This window comes from Channa argus, chromosome 18 (genome assembly GCF_033026475.1).
Source record: "Channa argus isolate prfri chromosome 18, Channa argus male v1.0, whole genome shotgun sequence".
NCBI lineage: Eukaryota > Metazoa > Chordata > Actinopteri > Anabantiformes > Channidae > Channa > Channa argus.
Window position 1 is genome coordinate 22,286,193 of NC_090214.1, and position 25,002 is coordinate 22,311,194.

The window sequence follows — 25,002 nt, forward strand, 5'->3', positions numbered from 1 at the left end:
CTTTTAGGTGAATCTAACGAAAAAAAGTGGGTTTGGTTTTATTATGCTTAATTAAACAAATAACTACACTGATTTTGTCAACTTTCAGGTAAATTTAACGACAAACCTGTGTTTAGTTCTAGTATGCTCTAGTGCATTGATGCAGAACATACAGAGACACGGACCAGCCGTAATATTAATTATTATTATAGGGTATTAAGCCAATAAAAATATAATAGATTTATGAAATGCACACATAATGAGAGCAGACATAAGGTACGCCGATGCCTCACCTGAGCAGGTGCATTGAATTGTCGAATGTGATTGGTTCCAACGCCTCTATGTCATTATCTGACGTATACTGACGTCGGCTTCGAGACCAGCTTCGCATTACCTCAATTCAAACTTGCACGTTATTTATTTCGACAACAAAAACGCGAACTCCGCTAAAAAGAGCCTGTTACAGCTTTAGCGGACGTTGAGTTTTATACCCCAATACATTGAGTTTACCTCAGCTAGGTGGACCATTTCTACCGGAGCTTATTCAGCCCGACTGAGAAACTCCTTCGGCGTCGAGGCGGACGTTGACGACTTTTAAATGTCCATGGGATAACTGACAGCTACCATGTCAGGTTTAACACTTCAGGTAAATGTAATGTCATTAATTCTTTGCATGAAGTGTAGTTATCATTTGAAATGTGTGTGCCAACCATAACTCAACTGATATTTGACGTTCAGGTTACTTAAACAAAGCTTGTAAGTTTATTCTTTGTCAGAGAAACGCAATGGATTTTCCTGTTTGTCTCGTTTGCGTCTTATCTTAGTTCCACTGTCTTTGTGGCAGCCAGAAAAACAAATTTCCAAGCTATAAAGCAACTGTAGCGTTGATCATTTAAATGACCGAGTCTCATTTTATATATATATATATATGTATATATATTAAGAGTCATAAATGTTTAGCTAGCCTAGAAGCGTTTTAGTTATCCAGCGTTTTTTTTTTCAGGACAACCCAAACCCTTTGTCTGGGTGAAAGAAAAGGAATTGTCTTAGAGATGGTTTCAGCCTATAATTAAAAATATATTATTAAAAGAAAACTGTTTTGTTTGTTATTTTTAATATAACAAACCTTAATAACGTTTAATTATTTATAGGACTAGCTTAATTAAAATGGGGAAACTAAAAGATGAGTGGTATCTATTTGTTACTGTAATTATATCAGTTTTAAATGTATAATTCTATTACAAGACTGTACTTCCTAGGTCCACTTGTTTTGATGGCAGGAGGTGTGTCTGTTAGCCATTTCCCGGTATTATATTCTATACTGCACCTAACATGAAAGAGACCAGCTTGTAGCTTGGCACTACAGCAAAGCAATTTAATGCTAGCAAAAGGAGTAATGACAAAGTAGTTTGTTGTAGGTTAACATTTGGGTTAGGCCTGAACTAAAAAGTATTTTTTTTTATATTTCTAATAAAAATCATCATAAAATTAATATGAAAGGTCGCATTCACATCTCTTTAGAATCCATTATTAGATGTCTGCCCAAAGTTCCCAAGCCCCAATAATTTACATGAATAATCTCGGGGTATTTTGAAAAAAAATTTAATTTTTAAAACTTTTCTCTTTTCATTTGTGTATTTCTTTATATAAAATTGCTTCAGGGTGATAAGTGGGAAGTCTTCTCCATTTGCACTTTTAAACACAAAATTAATAGTAAAAATAGATTAATCAATATTGTAAATAATTAGCAATAAGCTTGACAGACAACCTGGTTTTCTAATGCTTAGAAGCTATGCGAAAATCTGCTGTACTAGTAAACAAACCCTAATCCACAAGGGGGAGGCATTTGTTCTTGTTAAACTGTTTATATGACTGCAACAAATTTTAATTTCATTTTTTTTTATTTGCCTTCATCAACTACTGATCACAGATGGAGAAGATTGTGGCTGTCAGCCGAATTTCAGATAGTTTAGTGGAAATGTGGGTAATGGTAATCCTTTGTATTATTGAGTGTGTCCTCTGGTGTTTACTTTCCCTTTTTTACATGAACTACTCTCAGTTCTAGAATTTAGCTGAATTTAGTTTAGTTAATTTTCATAAATTAGCCTTTACAGCTTGATAGTTAGCTTAGTTGGATGCAGCCTTCACCAGTTACATACAGAAAAAGTATTGTCCGAGTTAGCTGATTATATGCAACCTGCTAGCTAAGCTAACAAGTTGACTTCTTGTGACCCTAGCAAAGCTGGATGCATTGGGCTGCTCTGCTAACTTAGTTAGCTCATGTTAAATGTCAAAGTAAACAAAAGAAACAATGTGATACCAGTGAAAGTTATATTATTCAACTGTTCCCCCACTCATTACAGTTACACTAGCAGCATTTAGCAGCTCTAATTTAGTTTATTATATTTAAATGTTATCTCCATTTACCACTATCCTACTTTTTTCTCATGTTCTTCATTTTTTGCTACCAGAATGATAAGTCCTCTTCATTTTCGCCATCGGGTTTTTGTTGTTTTATTAGACCTGTTTGTTTCCACTAAATCATGCCCTACCTGCAGCAGTGAGTGCTGTACATAATTTTAACTTTTGTCAGTCTTTGGGGGCCACCAGTGGCCTGGAGCACCAAGCAGTTGCCTGCCTTGCCTGGTGGCATGGGCCGCTCCTGGAAACAGCCAAACCCTAAAGAAAATACTATTCAACAGAGGTCAGAGTTTGAAGCTGTAGTGTATCTTTCAGAGCGGTGACCTGAAGGATCTGGATGAGGGGGATATTCTGGACCCAGAGTTTCAGCAGCGTTTGGTAGATGCTCGTACCCATCTCAGACAGGAAATCCAGCGGGAGCTGAAGATCAAGGAAGCAGCTGAGAGGCTGCGGCGTGCTGTCACCAGTCGCAGGAATGCAGCTGATGTTGAGGGCCAGCTCAAGGCCTCAAGCCGCAAGCTAGACAAGTTACACTGGGAACTGCAGGAACTCAATGCCAGGTCTATGGCCACAGAGAAGGACAGCAACACAGGTTATTAAAAGTGAAAATGTTGTGGAAAGCTTTTTCTGATAAAATGGCAAATTCTTAAAATTAAAGGGGCCTCAATTCCATAGAAACGCTCCAACAAAAATCATGAAAAGACCTATTCAGTTTGTCCAGAGTGTATGTTTCCGACTATGTTATCTAGAAATGTTTTATCAGGCATGTAGTCATCACGCCCTGGTTATTTTTAATGGTTGTGGTGATCTTTACATGTTAGACTCCTACCAGTTTTAAATCTTTTTATATTATAGGTATCTTGAAATCTGAGCAGTTTTCTGAGGATATTCATATTCTTGAGGATGAACCTTCACTATTTGATAATCTGTAACTTCTACTGTATAACTATACATAACCCAAATTTACTTAAAGTTAATCAAGCATAAATCATTGATTTTCTCTGATTGGTCAGAAGGGCGAGTCTCATTCAAATGCATCTCTCCACGTTAAGGTAAGTGGAAAATATTTCTGTTAAAAATAGAAATATGTTGCACACTGCAATTTAAATGGTTGATGAAATGTTGGAATCATATTGTTACAATGATGTATAAAATTTGGTATTGGAATATAGCCACAAAAGCTTATTTAGAGACCTTTAATTTTAACTTGTAGGCCTACTAATAAGGACTTGATTTGCATTTGAAAAAGCGTTAAGATTGAAATCAAATTTTTTTAATTTGCTATATTTAACAATCTTTTAATCTTTTAATGGCTAATGTACAAAACACTGAACCCCAACTTAGTTGCTCCCGGTGAGTGTTGGCCAGGTGTGTGTGCGTGTGTGTGTGAATTAGAAGCCGTGTAAAGTGTTTTATAAGTGCAGACCTTTTACCATGATGTGTCTTAAATTTAAACACATCAAGTTAAACCTTGTTAAAACAAACATATGCCGCTTATTTCAACATGTCACTTTTAAGATGAGAAACACTATCTAAAGGGGCAGTGGCAGGTCATATTAAAGAAAATAGAGGTATCATTCAACACCATATATCTAGCCATCGATTATTTTAACCGCTTTTCCTATCAGGGATTGCAGGGTGCCAACGCTGATCCCAGCTGTCACTTTGAGAATTGTGGGGTACATTCTGGACAGGTTGCCAAACACATGCAGAAAACTACAAGCTACAGACAATTTGGAGTCGATGGTTAACATAACTTGCATATCTTTTGATTGTGCAAGGAAACCAGAGTAAACCTAGTACAATCATGGGGAGAGCATGCAGGCGCCAGACAGAAAAGCCCCTGCTGATTCAAACTATTGAACCTTTAGCTGTGAAGTGGCAGCAGCACCCTCTGCCACCCTGCTGCATAACACTGTATGTAGGCTATGTGCATGACCATAAGCGTACAGCTTATTTACAGTATTTGTGCAAGTCCCATAGTTCAACCACACAATACTCTTCTACTGTCAGTAGAATCAGTCCCCTCTAAAAGTATTGGAACACTGAGGCCAAGTTCTTTTTTTTTTTTTGCTGTAGACTGAAAACATTTAGTTTGACATCAAAAGATGAATATGACATGAGATCAAGCTTATATGTCAGGTACAGTAGTTACATCTAGATCTGATACACAACTTAGAAGATGGCATCTTTTATTTGAAAGCACCCATTTTTAACGTGAGCAGATTATTGGAACGGGTATGTTTTGTTCTCACAATGTAAATACTCCAGTGAGAGCACTATCCCTAGCAAAATGCATTATAAAGTAACTTTACAACAGCTTTCTATTCAGTACAAGACAAAGTAGCAGCTTTAATTGTCTGTTCTGTTCAGTGGCCTCCTGCTTGAACAATAATTTCAATATATTTGAGTTTATAAATGCTGGAATGTGGATAAGTTTTCTTTTTTTTTCTTTCTTTTTTTTGGTATTTGGCCCCTGGATGGAAATACATTGAATCTGACATGAAACATTCAAAATGTGAGCTAAGTTAAGACTAATTTAAGGCATTTTTCAAAAGTGTGGCGTCAACCATTCAAGAATTACAGCCATGCAGTTCATAAGTAATTTACATATACCTACAAGGTTTTCCTGTATGTTTTCATCAATATGATAGAGTCCCTTATCAGTTTTGTGGCATTTGGGTGAATCTCAGAGGAGAGTATAGCACTATACACTTTTTAATTCATCCTGCTAAATTCAGATTATCAGCAAAGCAACAACAATGATCCCACACCTTTAACTCCCAAAGAGAATCCTCTACATCTTACCCCCAGCTCTGCCTCCTGTCTTTTCTTCAGTGCCACTGTCTCTAAGCCGTACGTCACTGGTCTCTGGAACACCTTTCCTTTAATTCTTGCTGATATTCTTTTGTCACACAACACACCTGACTTTTCTCCACCATTTCTAACCTGCTTGCAGACAACTCTTCACCTCTTTTCCACACTCGCCGTTGCTCTGAACCATTGACCCGAAGTACTTAATGTCCTGCATCGTCTTTACCTCTGTTTCCTTACCATTCCCTTGGGTCCCTCTCATTCACACAAATGAACTCTGTCTTGCTGCAGCTAACCTTCAATCCTCTGCTTTCCAAGACAACCCTCCACCTCTCTGGTTTTTCCTCCACCTGCCTCCTGCTCCTGCTATAGATCACAATGTCATTTATAAACACCCTAGTCTAGGAGATTCCTATCATGTATCCTATCATTCCTATCATGTTCATGCAATTCATGTGTCAGCTTGTCCATCACCAGAGCCAACAAGAAGGGGCTCTTTGGGGAATGGGATCCTTAATGCAGACCCACCTTTACCTTGAACTCCTCTGTCACACCTATAGCACACCTCACCACGGTCTTACAGCTGTGATACATGTCCTGCACCACTCTAATATACTTTGCCCCTCCAGACGTCCTCATACAATACCACAGCTCCTCTCTCGGCACCCTGTCATTTGTTTTCTCTAAATCTATGAAGACAAAATCCAACTCCCTATGACCTTCTCTGTACTTCTCCTCAAAGCAAATATTGAGTCTGTTGTTCTCCTTGAAACCATATTGCTGCTCTTAAATGCTCACCTCTGTCCTTAGCCTAGCTTCCACTACTCTTTCCCATGTCAATTTATGAGTTATCAGCTTTATTCCTCTGTAGATGTCACAACTCTGCACATCTCCCTTGTTCTTAAAAATCGGCACAGTACACTCCTCCTCCATTCCTTGAGCATCCTCTCACTGTACAACATCTTGCTAAACAAACTATACAGAAACTCTACTGCCACCTCTCCTAGACACGTCTATACCTCCACAGATATGTCATCAGGACTAACTGCCATTCCACTCTTCAAAACCCTCCTCACTTTACACTTACACCCTACACTCTTTTCTAGATTCTGCTCCACACCAGTCACCTCTTCTACTCTTCATTCTTTCATTTTCCTCATTCATCAACTCTTCAAAGTTCTCCTTCCGTCTGCCCATCACACTCCTGGCACCTTTCAATACATTTCCATCGCTATCTTTAATCACCGTAACCTGTTGTACATCCTTTCCATCGCTCTCTGCCTCACCAACCTGTACCAATCTACCTCTCCCTCCTTACTGTTCAACGTAGCATACAAGTCCTCACATGCTCTTTGATTGGCCTCTACCCTCACCTCTTAGTGCATCTCCCTGTATTCTTGTCTACTCTGTTCAGTCATCTCAGTGTCCCATTTCTTAGCTAACCTCTTTCTCCGTATACACTTCTGAGCTTCCTTGTTCCATCACATAGTCTCCTTCTCCACTTTCCTCTTTCCTGATGAGACACAGAGTACAAGCCTAGCCGTCTCTCTGATCACATTAGCCATAGTTGTCCAATGATCTGGAAGCACCTCCTGACCACCCAGAGCCGGTCTCAGCTCCTTCCTGAAGACTACACATCATTCTTCTTTTTTCAACTTCCACAACTTCGTCCTCTTCTCTGACTTAATCCTCTTCATCTTCCTCACCACCAGAGTCATTTTACACACAAATGTCCTGTCTTGTCTGGCTACACTCTCACCTACGAATACTTTGCCCTCACTGATCCGTTTTAGATTAAAACGTAACAAGATGTAGTCCACCTGAGAGCTTTTACCTCTGCTCTTATGTGTCACCCTATGTTCCTGCCACTTCTGGAAGAAAGTATTCACCATCCTTTTTGCAGAGTCTACCATCATCTGTCCCTGGTTCCTGTCCTGAAGACCAAACCTACCCATCACATTCGTTTCAACGGTGTTCCCCTCACCAACATGTCCATTAAAATCTGCACTAATCACACCTCTGAGGATGCTCTGCATCACTTCATCTGACTCACTTGCAAATTCCTCCTTCTCTTCTAACTCACATCCACCCTGTGGGGCATAACCACTATCAACATGGAAAATCACGCCTCCAATTTCCAGCTTCAAACTCATCACCGTATCTGATACTATTTTCAACTCCACAATATTCCTTACAAATCCTTTTAGGATAAAAGGGTAAAACAACTTGAACCCTTCTTCTAAACTTCTAGCCTTGCTACCTGTTCACCTGGACCTCTGTACACACAATATGGCCACCTTCCTTCTCTGCATCATGTCAGCAAACCCTTTAGCCTTCCCTGTCATAGTCCCAGCATCTCAGTCCTACACTCTTGGTTTACCTATTCTCTCTCTGCCTACGAACACACCTTCCTCCTCTCTTTTATTTGACCAGCAGTAACCCAATTTCAACCAGCACCCTTTAGGTCATCAATACTGGTGTCGGTCATTGTTAATCCAGGCCGCGACTGATCCGATATAGAAGTCATGATTCCCATGTTTGATTTGGCATGTGTTTAACGTCGGATGGCCCTCCTGACACAACCCTCTGGATTTATCCAGACTTAGGACTGGCACAAGAAGACACTGGATTGTGCCCCCTTGTAGCTGCATTAACTGTAATATCAGGCTGCAATGTAACAAAATTTTAAAAAGTGAGGGGTGTTCTGAAAGCTTTCTGAATGCACTGTATGAGCCACCAATAAAGAGGGTTTCTGTATGAAAAGTATTTGTAATCCTGCATGGTTAATGTCACACATAAGTCAAGAATTTAATCTTTATTTATTAACTAATTCCTGCTTTTGTTGTTGTTGAGCTTATAACTCAGGCTAGATGACTAATATTTCTTCAAGTTAGGTAAATATAGTCTTGATGTTCTGACCAATATTCCAGGTTCAAGCAGTTTCTTGTCCTACATTTGTTTTCTTACATATATAACATGAAGCAAAACTTGCGTAAAGTTATATAAAATAACTTGATAAAATAAAAAACAAATATGTGCTTAGGTATTCATAAAATACCTCTAAGGGTTTTTCTCTACCTGCCACCTCTGAAATCTGTTTGCAGCCATTGATGGCTTTTTTATTTTTCTGAAATGCTCATATATATTTATATTTATTTATATATATATATATATATATATATATATATATATATATATATATATATATATATATATATATATATATATATATATATATATATATATATATATATATATATATATATATATATATATATATATATATATATATATATATATATATATATATATATATATATATATATATATATATATATATATATATATATATTTATATATATATATATATATATATATATATATTTATATTTATATTTATATATATATATATATATATATATTTATATTTATATTTATATATATATATATATATATATATTTATATATATATATATATATATATATATATATATATATATATATATATATATATATATATATATATATATATATATATATATATATATATATATATATATATATATATATATATATATATATATATATATATATATATATATATATATATATATATATATATATATATATATATATATATATATATATATATATTTATTTATTTATTTTAACATGCAGTCAATAAAGACACCCAACAACCCCGTAGCCAGTTCAGGGTTTTGATGTGTTCTATCTCAAGCAAGCCTGGTGCAATAATGAAGCCCTTGATTAGTTGCATTAGGTGTGCTAGAGAAAATATGTGGTTTGCAAATGTATGGTTTTATCAGGAATTATTTTCAGCAGTTAAATTTTCAATTTACCTGCAATTTTGAGACTGCAGTAATCATTAAAAGTTGCATTTTTTTGTTCACTTTAGAGAAACCACCTATAACTGCAATTATGTATCTAAATGGTTCTTGTTTGATATGAGCATTGCAAATAGTTAACCATTTGTAAATGTTGTCAAAAAACCTCATTTGCAGCAGTGGTTGAATCATTTTGAGTGATATTGTATGTGTTCAGATACATTCCTTTTTTCCTTTTGATAGATTATATTTGGAAAATATAATCAGATTATGTATGGAAATATACACTGCTGCTCCGTAAGTGTACAGAATTGCAGAATTACATCTGGGTCAGAAATGTGTCTTCTGAATAACTATAAACTGCTATGATCACAACAATTATACAGCGTATTTTAAAAGAGGAGATTTAGTCAATCATTTAACTCTTCATTGATTCACATCTGAAAAGTAGAGGAACTGTTTTTCAACGTAAGCTATTCGTAGCTCCTAATGTGACTATTTTTATGCAGGAAACTTGGAAGAAGACAACCAATCAGCAGAGTCATGTCTCTGGGATGATGTCACATCACCACTGGCCAGTCGAGTCCGAACGCTAAAGAAACAGCTTACCATGGAGATCAAAGTCAAACAGGGTGCTGAGAACATGATCCAGACTTACACAAACTCTTCAGTAAAGGTACTGTTTTATAGGGCCCAAATTACACATATCACAGCTTTTTTCAGTCTTGTCCTCTAGTCACACACTTTGTTGTTTTGCTAATTCTGATGGATTTCCTGCATTGACTCATTTTAGCAGTGACACTTACAGCAAGACTGGCAGCAAGACAGAAAATTAAGCATATGAGGGAAATAAATGGCAATGCATATATTACGAGAGGATAGGGCTCCATGCTCTACCCCTGCCCCCAGAACATGAAGCTTGTTATTCACCTTATACCCCAAAGTTCTTTCAGTTTTTCGGTTCAATTTAAAATTTTGTCAGTTTTAAATCTGATAAATCTTCTGATATGATCTATAAAATGATCAACTTTCCACACGAATCATAAAACTAAAGGAAACACAAAAAAACTAATTGGTCAAAAGTTATTATTTTTAATTTCTTACCTAATGAGCATCAACCTTTCTTCTTCTATGGTCTTCAGAAATCTTTTGTTTGAGCCATGACACTACAATCCTGTGTTGTTTTTTATCAGAGCTTGATACTGGAGAACTAGATTCTTGAATTTTAAATAATGCAAGGTAATTTAGATTCACACCTGTCATCCCAATAATTCATATTTCCCCTTCTCATGACTGATAATACTTTGCCAAATACACAAATATGTATGATTGGACAATTATTCTTAACAAATAAATAATTAAGTGTAATTTTATATGAATTTAATTATATTTTTATGAAATTAAATACAAAATTTGTAGGAGCACTGTAGTCATCTTTATTTGTCCATTCTATTCTCCAGGACAGGAAGATGCTGTCAACAGCCCAGCAGATGTTGCAGGACAGCCGCACAAAGATTGAGCTGCTGCGCATGCAGATTATCAAAGTCAGTCAACCCAGAAATGAGGAACGAGACAACACACATGGTAAATCTTGCTACACATACTTTCAGTTCTTTTATCAACCTTGGGTTGAACCTGGGTAACAATGTATACAATGTAAACAGTAATCAAAAACAATTGGAATCATTAATTTAATTTAATACTCAGTGTTACAAATTGTTCATCGTATGAAAATATAACAGACTATTAGTTACTAGGCATATTACCACATATTTATGAATAGGTTCTTTTAGGAAAAATATGTTACAAATCCACATAATTGTGATAATGATATTGTGTTTAAACAGTGTTTTGAAAACAGTGGTCTTAAAGGCTGGTGCATACTATATGTTCTTTGCTACTGATGCGTGAGTCTGCCCTTTGCCTTCAGGTCACCCCATAGAGATGATCAGTCCTCTGGAGCTGCGGGTGGCTGAACTCATGCACCACATGAAAATTGAGTTGGCTGTAGGAGAAGGTGCTAAAAATGTGGTGAGGCAGCTTAGTAGCCGTAAGATCCAGGACCGCCGCATACTTGCAGAGGTGGGTACCAACTGGTCTTCCTCTACACCAGGGTTTTTGGTTTTTGTTGACTGTAAGTAAACCTGCCTCCTGAACATCAGATTATTTACATGTAACTTCATTTGGGTGGATTGTTAATTGTAATTCACCTAATAAGAATTTAAGCTGTAATTTTTTTCAATTTTAAAATTTGGTAAAGCATTTGCAAATATTTCTAAAAACATTGTAGTTTTCAATTTTGTAATTGGGCATCATGTAGATTGATGGGCAAAAATGGCAATTTTGTTGATTTTACAATTAAATGTCCAAAAAAAATAAACACTCCAAAAAGAAATGTGGCCTGACAATTTCTGAAGACACTAAATTAAACATAATATGGCAAGTGAATATTAAAACAAAAGCCACTGAAATAAGGAACAGAAAATGGTATGTAGAACTTAGATTTTCCTTTATTATAATTATTAAGATGTAACATGACATTAAACAGTGTTAAAGTATCAATTATTCTCAAAGGTTATTATCAAGGTTCTCTATCAGTTGGTAAACTACATATGTATACATTATGAAGCCTCATACATTACAGACAATACAAAAAGTGTTCTGCACATAGAATCTGATACCAAGGTGATGTTTATTACTGTATTTCTCAAGAATGTTGCTTGTCCTGCAGGCTCAGGCACGAATGCAAGAGTCCTCTCAGAAGGCAGATTTGTTACGTTTATCCCTGGAGAGACGTCTAGATGAGCTGCCTCAGGACCATCCCAAGCATGCGCTTATTAAAGAGGAGCTAATGATGCCTTACAATGGCCCACCAAAGAAGCAGTCCGACACTCTGTCCTCTTCGTCCTCTTCCTCCTTCTTTAAACCAGCTTGTCTAACAGGTTGTTCAATTAAGCAAATCAATTATTGTAAATCAAATTTAAAGTGTTTAATCAAGATTGAACTGATAACTGAAATATCTTTCCCTCAGGTCGGTTAGAGGTATGTTTGATGGGCTGCCAAGATCTTTTGGAATCAGTTCCGGGCCGTAGTTGTGTGACCAGTGCCTCGGCTAGCCCTGGAAGCTTCTCGGAGGGAAAGTCTCTGAAGGTGAGAGCCGGCCTGTCGGGACGCAGTACCAATGGCAAGACAACCAAAGCTGATGAGCTGTCCTGTAAGTCGTTACTCCACCTGGGCAAATTTTATTAATTTTTATTATTGTACTTTTCCTTTTATGTAATGTTTGAGTTCATATAGTTGGAAACTTAAATTACTAGTAGAGGCCTCCATTTTTTTTTCTTTTCTTTTCTTTTCGGCTCATGCACCTCATAGCCATACCTAAAGCCAACCCAGATAAGTTATAGAATTGTATTAACTCCTTCTGGACAGTCAGTGCTCACAGTTCAGAGAGGAATTCAATTCAATTCAATTCAATTCAACTTTATTTATATAGCACCAATTCACAACAAAGTCATCTCAGGGCACTTTACAGAATAAAGTCAAGATTATAAAGATATATAAAGAGAACCCAACAATTCCCCCTGGAGCAAGCCATAGGCAACAGTGGAGAGGAAAAACTCCCTTTAACGGAAGAAACCTCCAGCAGAACCAGGCTCAGGGTGGACGGCCATCTGCCTTGACCGGTTGGGGTGAGTGGAAAGGGGAGAGAGAAAAGAACAGAGCAACAAAAAGCAACAACAAAACATCGGGCAGATTGGTAGGACCAGTAGCTGCACGCTGGAAGACACACAGCTTCAAAGCCGGGGGACACCTGCAGAAAGGGACAGAGAGAGGGGGACAGAGGAGGACAAAGACAACTACGGGAGAGAGCACAAGAGTTAATGACATACAGTGGTGACAATTGCGGGGTGAGAGGAGAGGAGAGATGGTCAAGAGGAGGAAAGGAGCTCAGTGCATTGGGGGGTAGGTCCCCCAGCAGTCTAAGTCTATAGCAGCATAACTATAACTAACTATATGCTTTATTAAAGAGGAAGGTTTTAAGCCTAGACTTAAAAGTAGAGAGGGTGTCTGCTTCCCGAATCTGAACTGGGAGCTTGTTCCACAAGAGAGGAGCTTGATAGCTAAAGGCTCTACCTCCCACTCTACTTTTGGAAATTCTGGGAACCACAAGTAGGCCTGCATTCTGAGATCGAAGTGGTCTACTGGGATGATATGGTGCTATGAGGTCTTCTATATATGATGGAGCCTGACCATTCAGAGCTTTATATGTAAGAAGCAGGGTTTTAAATTCTATTCTACATTTAATGGGAAGCCAATGGAGAGAAGCTAGTGAAGGTGAAATATGATCTCTCTTGCTAGTTCCAGTCAGCACTCTTGCTGCAGCATTTTGGATTAATTGCAGGCTCTTTAGGGAGTTACTGGGGCATCCTGAAAGTAGGGAATTACAGTAGTCCAACCTAGAGGTAACAAATGCATGGACCAGTTTTTCGGCATCACTTTGAGACAGGATGCTCCTAATTTTGGCAATGTTCCGTAGGTGGAAGTAGGCTGTTCTAGAGATTTGTTTTATATGTGAGGTAAAGGACAGATCCTGATCAAAAATAACTCCAAGGTTCCTTGCAGTAGTACTGGAGGCCAGACTTATGCCATCTAGTGTAACAATATGGTTTGACATCATATCTCTGAGATTTTTGGGCCCAAATACTATGACTTCAGTTTTGTCTGAGTTTAAAAGTAAAACATTGTGGGACATCCAGGAAAGACTGTTATTTTTACTTTAGGTTTTACTTTCACTTTCTCCTTCTAGACAACACTATACTTTTATATTATGTCTTTATCCTCTTTTCCCATAGCTCATTACTACTTGTAATGTATCATTTTGCATCTTGATGTTCCTCAGCTGAGATAAGCGCTGTACTCAAACTGGACAACAGGATAGTGGGTCGCACACACTGGAGACAGCTGGGCAAAGAAGCCTGGGGTCAGAGCTTCAGCATTGAACTGGAACGGGTCAGTGATTTTTCACTTTATTAAACTTTGCAACAGCTGAGCGTGATCTGCAAGCTTGTAATGGTTACTCCACTTTCTTGCTTTTAGGATGCTTTATTATTATTATTAGACTCAATCTGGACAAAATGGCCACAGTTACTAAAATAGTTAATTTCTGTTTGACTTATTTTTTTCCTGCTCTTTATTTTTATTTTAATATTAAGACAGATATAAAGCCATCAGAAATTACTTTTTGGCACTTTGGATTTAAAATACAATTTTGATCTAAAGTCATATAATTTTTCAGTTTTAACTTAAGGTAGTCAGCTGATTGGTGTTCTAATGTGTGAAGCCAAACAACACACAACACAGTGCATGATTTTTTTTTTTCTCGCTGCCATCCTCTGCAGTATTTCAACTATAAGCTGTTCTGGTGAACATCTGTTAACATCTTAAGAGCTCTAACAGAGAGCTCTGATCTCCTCTCAGAATGTCTGAATGGAAAGTCCACTTTTGATACTCTCTCAACCTCCTGCTCCACTCATGTAATCCTACTGCAAATCCCCTGACATTTTCTGTAATCTTCACCTTCACACACACAGGATCCCTGTTTTACTTGGGTTCCAAAATTGTAGTGTCCCAACTCTGACAAGACACCAATGACACATCTTAAGTGGCAAGTTGCTAATTTAATATATGTCGGCCTGTTTATTAATCATAGGGAACACAGCCTGTCATGTTTTATGAATTACTTCAGCATAATAGATGGATTTAAACACTGGACTACAAATGAGCCTTAGCCACTGCTGCTATGAAGAAGACATTTACGTAGAAATGTAAGTTGCAGTTGTGCCAGTCAATCCACTAGCTTGTAGTTTTTATTAAAGAACACAGTTGTTCAGATTCTCAGTTGTGATTAATCTGACTGTAACAGTATGGCTATTGTAGCAATATGTTCAATTCAACTTTCACAACAAAGTCATCTCAAGGCACTTTACAGAATAAAGTCAAGACTATAAAGAAGGATAGAGAAAACCCAACAATTCCCCCCCTTGCAGCAACAGTAGAGAGAAAAAACTCCCTTTAACGGAAGAAACCTTCAGCAGAACCAGGTTCAGAGTGGGCAGCCATCTGCCTTGACCGGGTTGGGGTGACTGAAAACTGGAGAAAGAAAAAGGCTGGTAGGACCAAAGCAGAGGACACCTGGAGAAAGGGACAGAGAGAGGGAGAAACAGAAGGAGAAAGAATAGAAGCAAAAGAGAGAAGCTAGTGAAGGTGAAATACGATCTCTCTTGCTAGTTCCAGTCCGCACTCTTGCTGCAGCATTTTGGATTAATTGCAGGCTTTTTAGGGAGTTACTGGGGAATCCTGAAAGTAGGGAATTACAACCTGGGACTAACAAATGCATGGACTAGCTTTTCGGCATCACTTTGAGACAGGATGCTCCTAAATTTGGCAATGTTCCGTAGGTAGAAGGAGGCTTCAGTTTTGTCTAAGTTTAAAAGTAAGAAATTGTGTGACATCTAGGCCTTTATGTCTTGTAGACATGCTTGAAGCTTGATTATCTGATTTATTTAATCTGGTTCTATAGCTGGATATAGCTTGGTATCATCAGCATAGCAATGGAAATTTATGTATGAGTCTAACCCTGTCCTCTGCATCCTCTTCTCTCACACCAACTAACTTCTTGTCCTCTCTCACTACATCCATAAATCTCCTCTTTGGTCTTCATCTAGACCTCCTGCCTGGCAGCTCCAACCTCAGCATCCTTCTACTGATATATTCACAGTTTCTCCTCTGAACATGTCCAAACCACCTCAATCTGTCCTCTCTGACTTTATCTCCAAAACATCTAACATGAGCTGTCCCTCTGATGTCCTCATTCCTGATCCTGTCCATCCTCGTTACTCCCAAAGAGAACCTCAACATCTTAAGCTCTGCTACCTCCAGCTCTGCCTCCTGTCTTTTCTTCAGTACCACTGTCTCTAAGCCTAACAACATCGCTGGTCTCACCACCGTCTTGAACACTTTTTTTCATTCTTGCTGATACTCAAATACTTTTATCACACAACACACCTGACACTTTTCTCCACCCATTTCAACCTGCTTGCACTCACCTCTTCACCTCTTTTCCACAGTTTCTGTGGCTCTGAACCGTTGTACTTAAAGTCCTGCACCTTCTTCACCTCTAGACACCTTTTTTTTTAACTGTGTCTAGTGGGTCCCCTAACTGTATGAAAGTGGAGTAACCTGTAAAATGTGTTTACGTTGGACACTCAGAAAATTATTTTGCATGCTTTTATGAGTATCAGGTCAGTAATTCATAAAAATAAGCATTTCTGCTAAACCAAAAATAATAATCCACCCTTTTGAAATATATGTGCTGTAGTCCAGGGAACTTGAAGTTGCTGTGTACTGGAAAGACTGGCGGGCGTTGAGTGGTGTAAAATTCCTCCGGCTGGAGGACTTTTTGGATAATCGTCGACATGGCATGTGTCTCCAGCTGGAACCTCAGGGCATCCTCTTCATTGAGGTTCTCACTTTCACACTTTTCATTTCTAGCCTACATACCGTTGGTTTCTGTGACACCCGCTAAACCAAGCTGTCTTCCTGTACACTGGACATTCTGCATAGCATAGTGTCCTGATGGTTTTTATTGTTTGCCTCTGTTACTGGATTAAAAAAGGAAAAGACAAATCACAAAATACTGTATTGTGACTAAAATATTTGAGGCAGTTTTGGTCTGATGACACAGCCATCAACTATACAACAATCCTGCATCAGAATCTTAAGCAACTCTTCTGTTTGCAGGTGACCTTTATTAATCCGGTCATTGAGCGGCACTCCAAACTTCAGAGGCAGAGGAGAATATTTCCTAAAGAAAAAGGTATCAATGTATACATGGCATTAATACTTTCTTCAGATGTTTGGTGATATTGTTTAATTCAAGTTGTGTTTGTGTTAAACTTCTTGCAAGAGCCAGTAGTGCTCTGTGCTTCAGGAGTAACCACCCAAGCTGCTGGTGTTTTTGGTTTTAAACTTAACACAACGCTGACAAAAGTTTTCTGAGATTTGTAGTTTGTCAGACAACAGAAATGACAGCTTGAACCGGATATTCATTTAACAGGATCAAATTTTACAGTTTATCAATTGAATGAGTTAAAAACCATTCCATTTAGATCATTTTGATATGCATAATAAATGAGTAAATGGTGTGTTTAATACATTAGTTACTATATAAAAATTATAAAAGGAAACTCATTGGGAATTATTTTATTTCCCAATGAGTAAATAGTAGTTTATTTAGAGAGGCATTTTTCTCTACTTAATATCTTTCAGTGTATAGTTAAGTATATAATAATAATAATAATAATAATAATAATAATAATAATAATAATAATAATAATAATAATAATAGATTTATGATTCGTTTAAGTATTTGTTTGTCTCCATTTCTCCTCACAGGGAAACACTTCCTGCGAGCTGCCCAGATGAACATGAACTTTGCTACTTGGGGCCGTTTGATGATGAGCATCCTGCCTCCCTGCAGTTCCCTAGAGCCCATGAGCCCTCCATTAGCAGGGTCTAACACTGGCCCCACATCCACTATCACTTCTCCAGAGCAGTAAGACATCTTTGAATGAGCTATTTTCAAAAGTGAGCTATTAAAGTCTTTGCTTAGCTTTCCATCGTGACTCGAAGCTATATTTCTACCTGCTTATGTTATGAGAATGTAGAGAGTGGTTTAAACGTTTAGGCAAGTCAGACACAAGGTTTATATGACGATAATAAGAATGTTATCGTTGTTGTCCATACCCAAACCAGCAATGGATGTATCTTTTAACAGTATCTGGATCAGTTCATTTACAAAGTTTATAGATCCATTTTTTTTTTTGCACTTTTTGTGTTTTTAGATTTAATTTTCACTTGATACAGTTGTTGATTCCCAAACAATCCAGTGTCAATAGCTCACTACAATTTAAATGAAAACATTGCTCATTTATTAAAACTTTTAAAACTAAAACTAAAACTGGGTGTAAAGCGGTCGTCCACCAATCCTGCAGTTGTGGTTCGATCCTTGCGCAAGACACTGAATCCCAACTTAGTTGCTCCTGGTGAGTGTTGGCCAGCTGCATAGCTGTGGGTGTGGGGTGGGGGGTGGGGGGCAAATGATTGTAAATGATCTGCACTTATATAGCGCTTTTCTACCTATAGGCACTCAAAGCACTTTACACTGCTTCTTATTCACCCATTCCCATTCACAACCACAAACACACTCAGACGGGGGAGCTGCTATACTCCCCAATGTGGCCAACAGGGGAGCTCAAAGATGGGACAGCTGGCCAACACTCACTGGGAGCAACTAAGGTGGGGAGGTGGGGAGATTGGTGGATAACTGTTCTACCTTCCTGTGCCACAGTCGCCCATTGTGATTGTGAGTGCAAATGGGTGAATGAGAAGCAGCGTAAAGCGCTTTGAGTGCCAATAGGTAGAATAGCGCTATATAAGTGCAGAACATTTACTATTTAAAGTTAAAAGTATTCAGACTCTTGGGTAACTCTCTATAGGCTCCTCTCATCTGAATTTGGGCAGCTTATCCCATTCTTCCAGGCAGGGGCTCTCAAGTTGCATCAGATTGGATGAGAAGTGTCTATACACGGTCATCTTCAGGTATCTCCACAGAGGTTCTGTAGGGAGACCTAAAGATACAGTTTGGGCTGTGGTTTGATCACTCAAGGACAGTCAGAGACTTTTCTTGAAGATACTCAGCATGACTGTCCAAGGCCGTTTTTACCCAGTTACCCATGAAAGAGTCCTGCTGGTTTTAGAGTTCTTCCATTTCACAATGATTGAGGTCACTTTTCTTCTGGGAACCTTTTAAAGCTTTAGAGATGGTTTTATACCCTTCTCCTGATCCATGCCTCACTACAAAATGTTATTGTGAAGGTCAACAAAGAGTTCCTTGGAACAGTTCCTTAGAATATTTTGTCTTTTTAAATTGAGAGATTTAAATTTTTGATTATATCATTGAAGTTAGTCCACACAGACATAACACAGCATTAATACTAATCAGTTAAACCTTCACTGAAGAATGGTGGCATTGTAAACATACATAATACATATGTTTTTTAGTGAACCTGCTGTAGTGAATTTAGATTTTGCTGAAGAACGACCTGGGACATCTCCACATCGCACAAGAAAGATCATTAAAGAATCTTCACAGGTAGGCAAATCAGATTGTCATAATACATTGTCATTGAGAGTAGTTACATGAATAAACATGCCAGTAAAACAGGGCAAATGACACAGTGTAGTTATCTATGACAAGTGTCTAAACCTACATTACAATCTGGGCCCGTGTTTTTTTGTTTTGTTTTCCCATCCATTTGTTTATGTGTAAATTTAAATGTCTGTCATCTTGGTGAAAACCAGTCTCCTAAAAACAAGAGCTCAATACCCAGGCGACAGCTCTTGATCCAGCCACCTCCAAGGTATGTCAGACTCCTCTGTGCTTGTGTAAGTCATTGTGTGAGTAAAAAAAAAAGGACGAACTTGCTAACAATTTGACCTGTCTTGTCGTGCAGCAAGGATGAAAGATTGAAGATGGAAGACTTCAACTGTATTTCAGTCCTGGGAAGAGGTCACTTTGGAAAGGTACACATGTAACTTGTTCTACTGTGTGCTATATCTGTGAAAATGCCAGAAGCAGGAAAAAATATCTAAAGCAAAGATTGTCTTGGGGGTTTACGGCATATCATAAGTGTCTTCAGTTTGAGTCTTACTAGGAATCTTTTTTCCCCACATCATCCATCCATCTCTCTCTCCTCTCATTTCCTGTTGTTTCTCCTCTGCTGTGTAATTGTTCCAAGGTGCTTCTAGCCGAGTATAAGAAGTCGGGTAAACTGTATGCCATCAAAGCCCTGAAAAAAGGAGACATTGTGACCCGTGATGAAGTTGAAAGGTAGGGAACCCCCTCAGCTTGTTTATTTGGAATATAATGTAGTGTTAATACTTATTTTTACTTCATTGCTGATGGCACCTAAATATGGGACTTTACTAGAGGCCCTTATCTGAATGACATTTTTAACTCTGGGTTTTACCTCCTGGGTAATGTGCTATGATCATCAATACCGTTTTACTTCTAATAAATCAAAATCAGAAATGTGTGAATTATTGTATTTATGAATAAATTTGGGTTTTTAAATAATTCAGTAACTTAATATAAAAAATTATGAATTAAAATAATTATTGTCAGACTGATTGTCGAAGTGTCTCTGGGCAAGACACTGAACCCCTAACAGCCCATTCCCCTCCCCAGCTGTGCAGTGCCTGTCCAAGCGCGGTAGAAATTGGGGAGGGTTGGGTCAGGAAGGGCACCCGGCGTAAAAACTGTGCCAAATCAACATGCGGACAATGATCCGCTGTGGCAACACTGAACTCACGGGATAAGCCGAAAGGACAAAACAAAATTGTCAGACTGATTGCTGCTAAAGTAGATAGAGAATTAAAGCTGATGCCAATGGGGGGATGCTTGACTCAAATGCTGCATTTATAATCATGAGCACAACTTTCTAGTGTGTCTCATTAAAGACAACACAGGGGTATTTTGGCAGATTGGCTCTTTTGGTTTTGGTCTTATCCTCTCAAGTTAACATATTCTGGACCAGGTGTGGCATTGGGTTACCTAGCTTAATGAACCACTTTGTTGATACTCTGAGAGGTAACTGAAATACCACAGCAGCAGAGTAAAGTTTTATCAAAACTCTGGGAACAGAATAAATCTACAATATATTACAAAGATACAGAATAGAATAATAATAAGCTAATAATATATGTTTTATGTATTTGGGGAGGTGAGGTGCAGTTGACAGCAAAGTGTGCAACTCGGTGTGCAAAATGACAAATAAGAGAGGTTACAAATATTTTTAGATTCCTAATAAGTATTGTATTAGCAAGCAACTGTGTTTGTGTTCAGCCTTATTTGTGAAAAGCGGATCTTTGAAGTAATCAACGCATCACAACATCCTTTCCTGGTCAACCTGTACGGCTGCTTCCAGACTGCTGACCATGTGTGCTTTGTGATGGCTTACTCCCCAGGAGGAGATCTCATGACACACATTCACACCAACATCTTCTCTGAGAAACAGGCCCGGTGAGCTTTTGTCACTCTCTGTAAACCACTGTTTGCTGACAGCAATGTAGTATGTTCCTAATATTTCTGTATCAACTTTACTACTTTGAATAAAGGTTTTATTCATCATGTGTGCTGCTGGGTCTGGAGTTTCTCCACCAAAACCATATCGTTTACAGGTGAGACCTTGTCGTTCTGATTTCAGACCACTGTTATTTCATTCTTAGCTACATGTTTGAAACATAAACAGTAGGATAATGTGGTCAGGGGTTTGCCCATATGGGTGTGTTTTTCAGAGACCTGAAGCTGGATAATCTTTTAATGGATGCAGATGGCTTTGTCAAGATAGCAGACTTTGGCTTGTGCAAAGAAGGTAAGGCATGTTTCAAGACTTTAATTTAGTTTTTCATGTAATGCTGCCTTTACATTACATAGCAAATGGGGGGCGACTGTAGCTCAGTTGGTAAGGCAGTCGTCCACGGAACACAGGGTCAGTGGTTCGATCCCTGGTCCCGGCTATATGTCGAAGTGTCTCTGGGCAAGACACTGAACCCCTAACTGCCCATTCCTGTCCCCAGATGTGCAGTGCCGGGTCTAAACCTGGTAAAAATTGGGGAAAGAAGGGCATCCGGTATCCAACAAAAAACAAACATTACACAGCAAATTAAGTATTTTTTTTAACTCTATACTGTATGTGAACTTGCCACTGGCAGTCTAGTGATTTCCATCAGTTTTCCACTATAATTACCTATTGAAGTTAATGTGTGTTAAACAGCAGGGGTGTATGTGTGCGTGCATGCGTGTATTTAATCACTATAAGTAAGGTTGTGCTGTGTGTAGGTATGGGTCATGGAGATCGCACTTCAACATTTTGTGGCACACCAGAGTTTCTGGCACCAGAGGTCCTAACAGACAACAACTATACTCGCAGTGTGGACTGGTGGGGGCTGGGGGTCCTCATCTACGAGATGCTGGTGGGGGAGGTCAGTATCAAATTAAGCCTGTTTCACATATGAACTCCAGACAATGTCAGGAGAAATCAGGCCAGGACATTGGAGCTGTGTTTAACAAATGTAAAGCCCAGTGGGAAAGCTGCATTCTCTCTTCTGTCTGGCGAAATAAGGTTTAATTGATCCCCTAAGCAGATTTCACAAACCAGCTTTCCCATTTGCAGTTAAGAAATCTGGTAACCTGGTTACTTACTAGTAAGTACATGTTAATCCACTGATGGATTTCAATAGCCATACTTAGCAAAATCTGAGAAACTGTAAAACAAGTACCCCACAAACCTTCAAGGACCTTAAAGGTAAAGTGTGGGTTCACTAACTCACTGGCACGTTTAGTTTGCAATTATGCTCCACTGAAGCAAAAATTAAACATAATTATTAAAGTTCCCAATGCAGCTTCAACATATTTATGTGATCTGAAACTCTTATTTTGTAGAGGGTCCCTGCAAAACATTTGTATTTAGTTGCATAGTAATCTGTCACCACTAGCTTGGGTGGGTATTTGTTTTTCAACTAGCTCTGTTTTATGTCTAAAAATATATAACTGCATTCTAAAACACTTTAGTATTTTCATCACAATAAATTGAGCCTTGTATAATTTTACAACTATAAAATGCTCATGTTCTAATTTTTAATCTCCCTAAGCACATGTTCTCTTTCAGTCTCCCTTCCCTGGTGATGATGAGGAGGAGGTCTTTGACAGCATTGTCAACGATGACGTGCATTACCCTCGCTCCCTTTCTCCCGAGTCTGTCTCTCTCATTCAGAAGGTTGGTGTCCTATTGAATGGATCTGGACTCTCCACAGGAGCTTCTCATGATCTTTTTAAGTTGATAGGAATCACTTGTGGGGTTTAAACATGTAGTCATAAATCTATATAAGTGCTTTCAGTGACCATTTGATTCAAGGGCTCTAAATGAGGAGTGCGTAACTTGTAATAGTGACTCTCTCTATTACACTTTCTGTGTTTCAGCTATTGCAGAAAAACCCTGAGATGAGACTTGGGGCAGGAAAGGAAGATGCTTCAGAGATCAAAAGACACAAATTCTTCCAGGTCATTGTCTGCACTAAATAACCACTCACTGCAGGGCTTGACATTATCCTTTTTGCTCACCAGCACCTGTGGCTAATGGCTATTCCAAGGTTACTAGCCATTTGGCAATTTCACTGGCCACAGTATTCAGATACTTTAAAATCTGTGCGAAATTATTGGGACTCCCTTTACCACTGTACATCCTACAGTTAGTACCAACTTTGGGCGGGAACACAGCTATCTTCTTGTAACCTTCTTGTTTGTTTCTTGTAAACCACATGCACAAAGGGAAACTATTCAGTTTCCATATTTGTTTAACTACCTTGCTGATTAGCATCTGTCATACAGCATTCAACCTAAAACATGCCACAGAAACAATATCAATATCAGCAAAAACTATCAAACATAAGTTGATAATGTAATTATTGTGACAGGCCAATCCCTTTTTATGTGGCACCATGTATCTCCATCATGTTGTCCACAGGGGCGTCATGTGCTGACAGTCACTAACGCTAAAGTACAAAGCTTCACAATGGACCAGTGAGCAAACACTTTGTACAGGTAGTGCTGGTGCGAGTTCTAGTTTCACACTGCAATTATTTCAGAGGGGTTTTAAGACTATGATTAGGACAAAATTTATAATATTCAATCATGAGGGTAAAGTGAGCTGCTAAAATCCACCCACATTTGGCGGGTTGGCAGTTGTTAATGTCAAGTCCTGGCTTCATGTAAATCCTAGCAGTCAAACTTATTCAAACTTCTGTAACAAGCTGTTAGAGAATATTCAAACAAAAAAGCGGAATAACAAATGCAAGTTGCGGAACTGTAAGTAACCTAAAAGTAGGTTAAATGCATTTTATTTCATAGGTTTTTGCTCACAACCAGCTTTATTGGCCAAGCATGATAGCACATACAAGAAATTAGTTTCTGGTTAGTACTAACTTTTAAGGAGAGTAAAGTACACACAATAACAAACTAAAAGTAAGTTTTATGACCCATCGTCTGTTCACAGGGAATGGACTGGGATGCTCTCCTGGCCAAGAAGGTGAAGCCACCATTTCTGCCAGTCATCGGGGCACCTAAGGATGTCAGTAACTTTGACAAAGAGTTCACTCAACTTAGGCCAGTCCTCACCCTCCCACGAACTCCCTACACCCTTACTGCAGAGAAGCAAGAAATCTTTGCTGACTTTGACTTCTCTTTTGTCAGTTAACCTAAAGGATTCCCACTGTGTGTGGCAGCTTGTGTTTGTTCATTTTTATTTGTCATAAAGTTCTTTTGATTCAGCATACTTTTAGAAACTACTGTCCTGCGTTTTTCATGTTTCTGGGTTCACATCTGTATGGCCAGTTTACTTCACACTGTTAAGTCTGTCATACACTCTGCTCTCCAGCAAACCTCGCTACACTTATCAGCCTACCATACAAGCAGTTTGATACTGCCTCTTATTAAATTTTATTTGAGTTTTGAGCCAACTGTTTCATGCTGTCATTAAGCAGTAAGATCAAAAGATTATTAAACTGTTAACTGTGCCACAAGTGCAATATAGGTTTTCTTTTTGTGTGTGTGTGTTTCAGTGATGTTCAGAATGTCAACACTGCCTTGTCAATATAAACTGTAAATAGGGGATCTTAGGAAAATGGACTCAGCATTAAATGTACCGTTTGCTACTTATGTTTTTAAACAATCTTATGATGATTAATATCTTTAGATAAACCAAATCAGCCTTTGTAAAGTGTAGACTTGAATAAATTTGGGCACTGGCCACTGACGAACCAGGAA

The 25,002-nt window shown here is 38.3% G+C and overlaps 1 protein-coding gene across 2 annotated transcripts; it reads left to right on the top strand.

The window, feature by feature from the left end:
• Positions 1-328: 328 nt before the first annotated feature.
• On the top strand, positions 329-24,995 carry pkn3 (protein kinase N3). 2 transcript variants are annotated; one of them, XM_067484431.1, is made up of 22 exons: positions 329-625; positions 2,716-2,992; positions 9,569-9,735; positions 10,520-10,643; positions 10,990-11,141; positions 11,791-12,001; positions 12,091-12,273; positions 13,960-14,069; positions 16,438-16,581; positions 16,860-16,935; positions 17,514-17,673; positions 19,182-19,272; positions 19,482-19,540; positions 19,634-19,703; positions 19,919-20,010; positions 21,025-21,201; positions 21,297-21,359; positions 21,477-21,553; positions 22,021-22,163; positions 22,850-22,957; positions 23,161-23,241; positions 24,233-24,995. In XM_067484431.1, exons 1-22 carry the CDS (start codon positions 605-607, stop codon positions 24,431-24,433), a joined length of 2,787 nt encoding a protein of 928 aa, XP_067340532.1. In that variant the 5' UTR covers positions 329-604; the 3' UTR covers positions 24,434-24,995. The 2 variants fall into 2 exon arrangements, with proteins under 2 accessions (XP_067340532.1, XP_067340533.1); XM_067484432.1 differs by lacking the exons at positions 329-625; positions 2,716-2,992 and adding an exon at positions 3,427-3,452.
• Positions 24,996-25,002: the final 7 nt, after the last annotated feature.

Coding starts and splice junctions, on each gene's coding strand:
- pkn3 (XM_067484431.1), top strand. CDS start 605: ATGTCAGGTTTAACACTTCAG. Junction 12,002..12,090: donor TAAACCAGCTTGTCTAACAG/GTTGTTCAATTA, acceptor TCTTTCCCTCAG/GTCGGTTAGAGGTATGTTTG. Junction 23,242..24,232: donor AAAGACACAAATTCTTCCAG/GTCATTGTCTGC, acceptor GTCTGTTCACAG/GGAATGGACTGGGATGCTCT.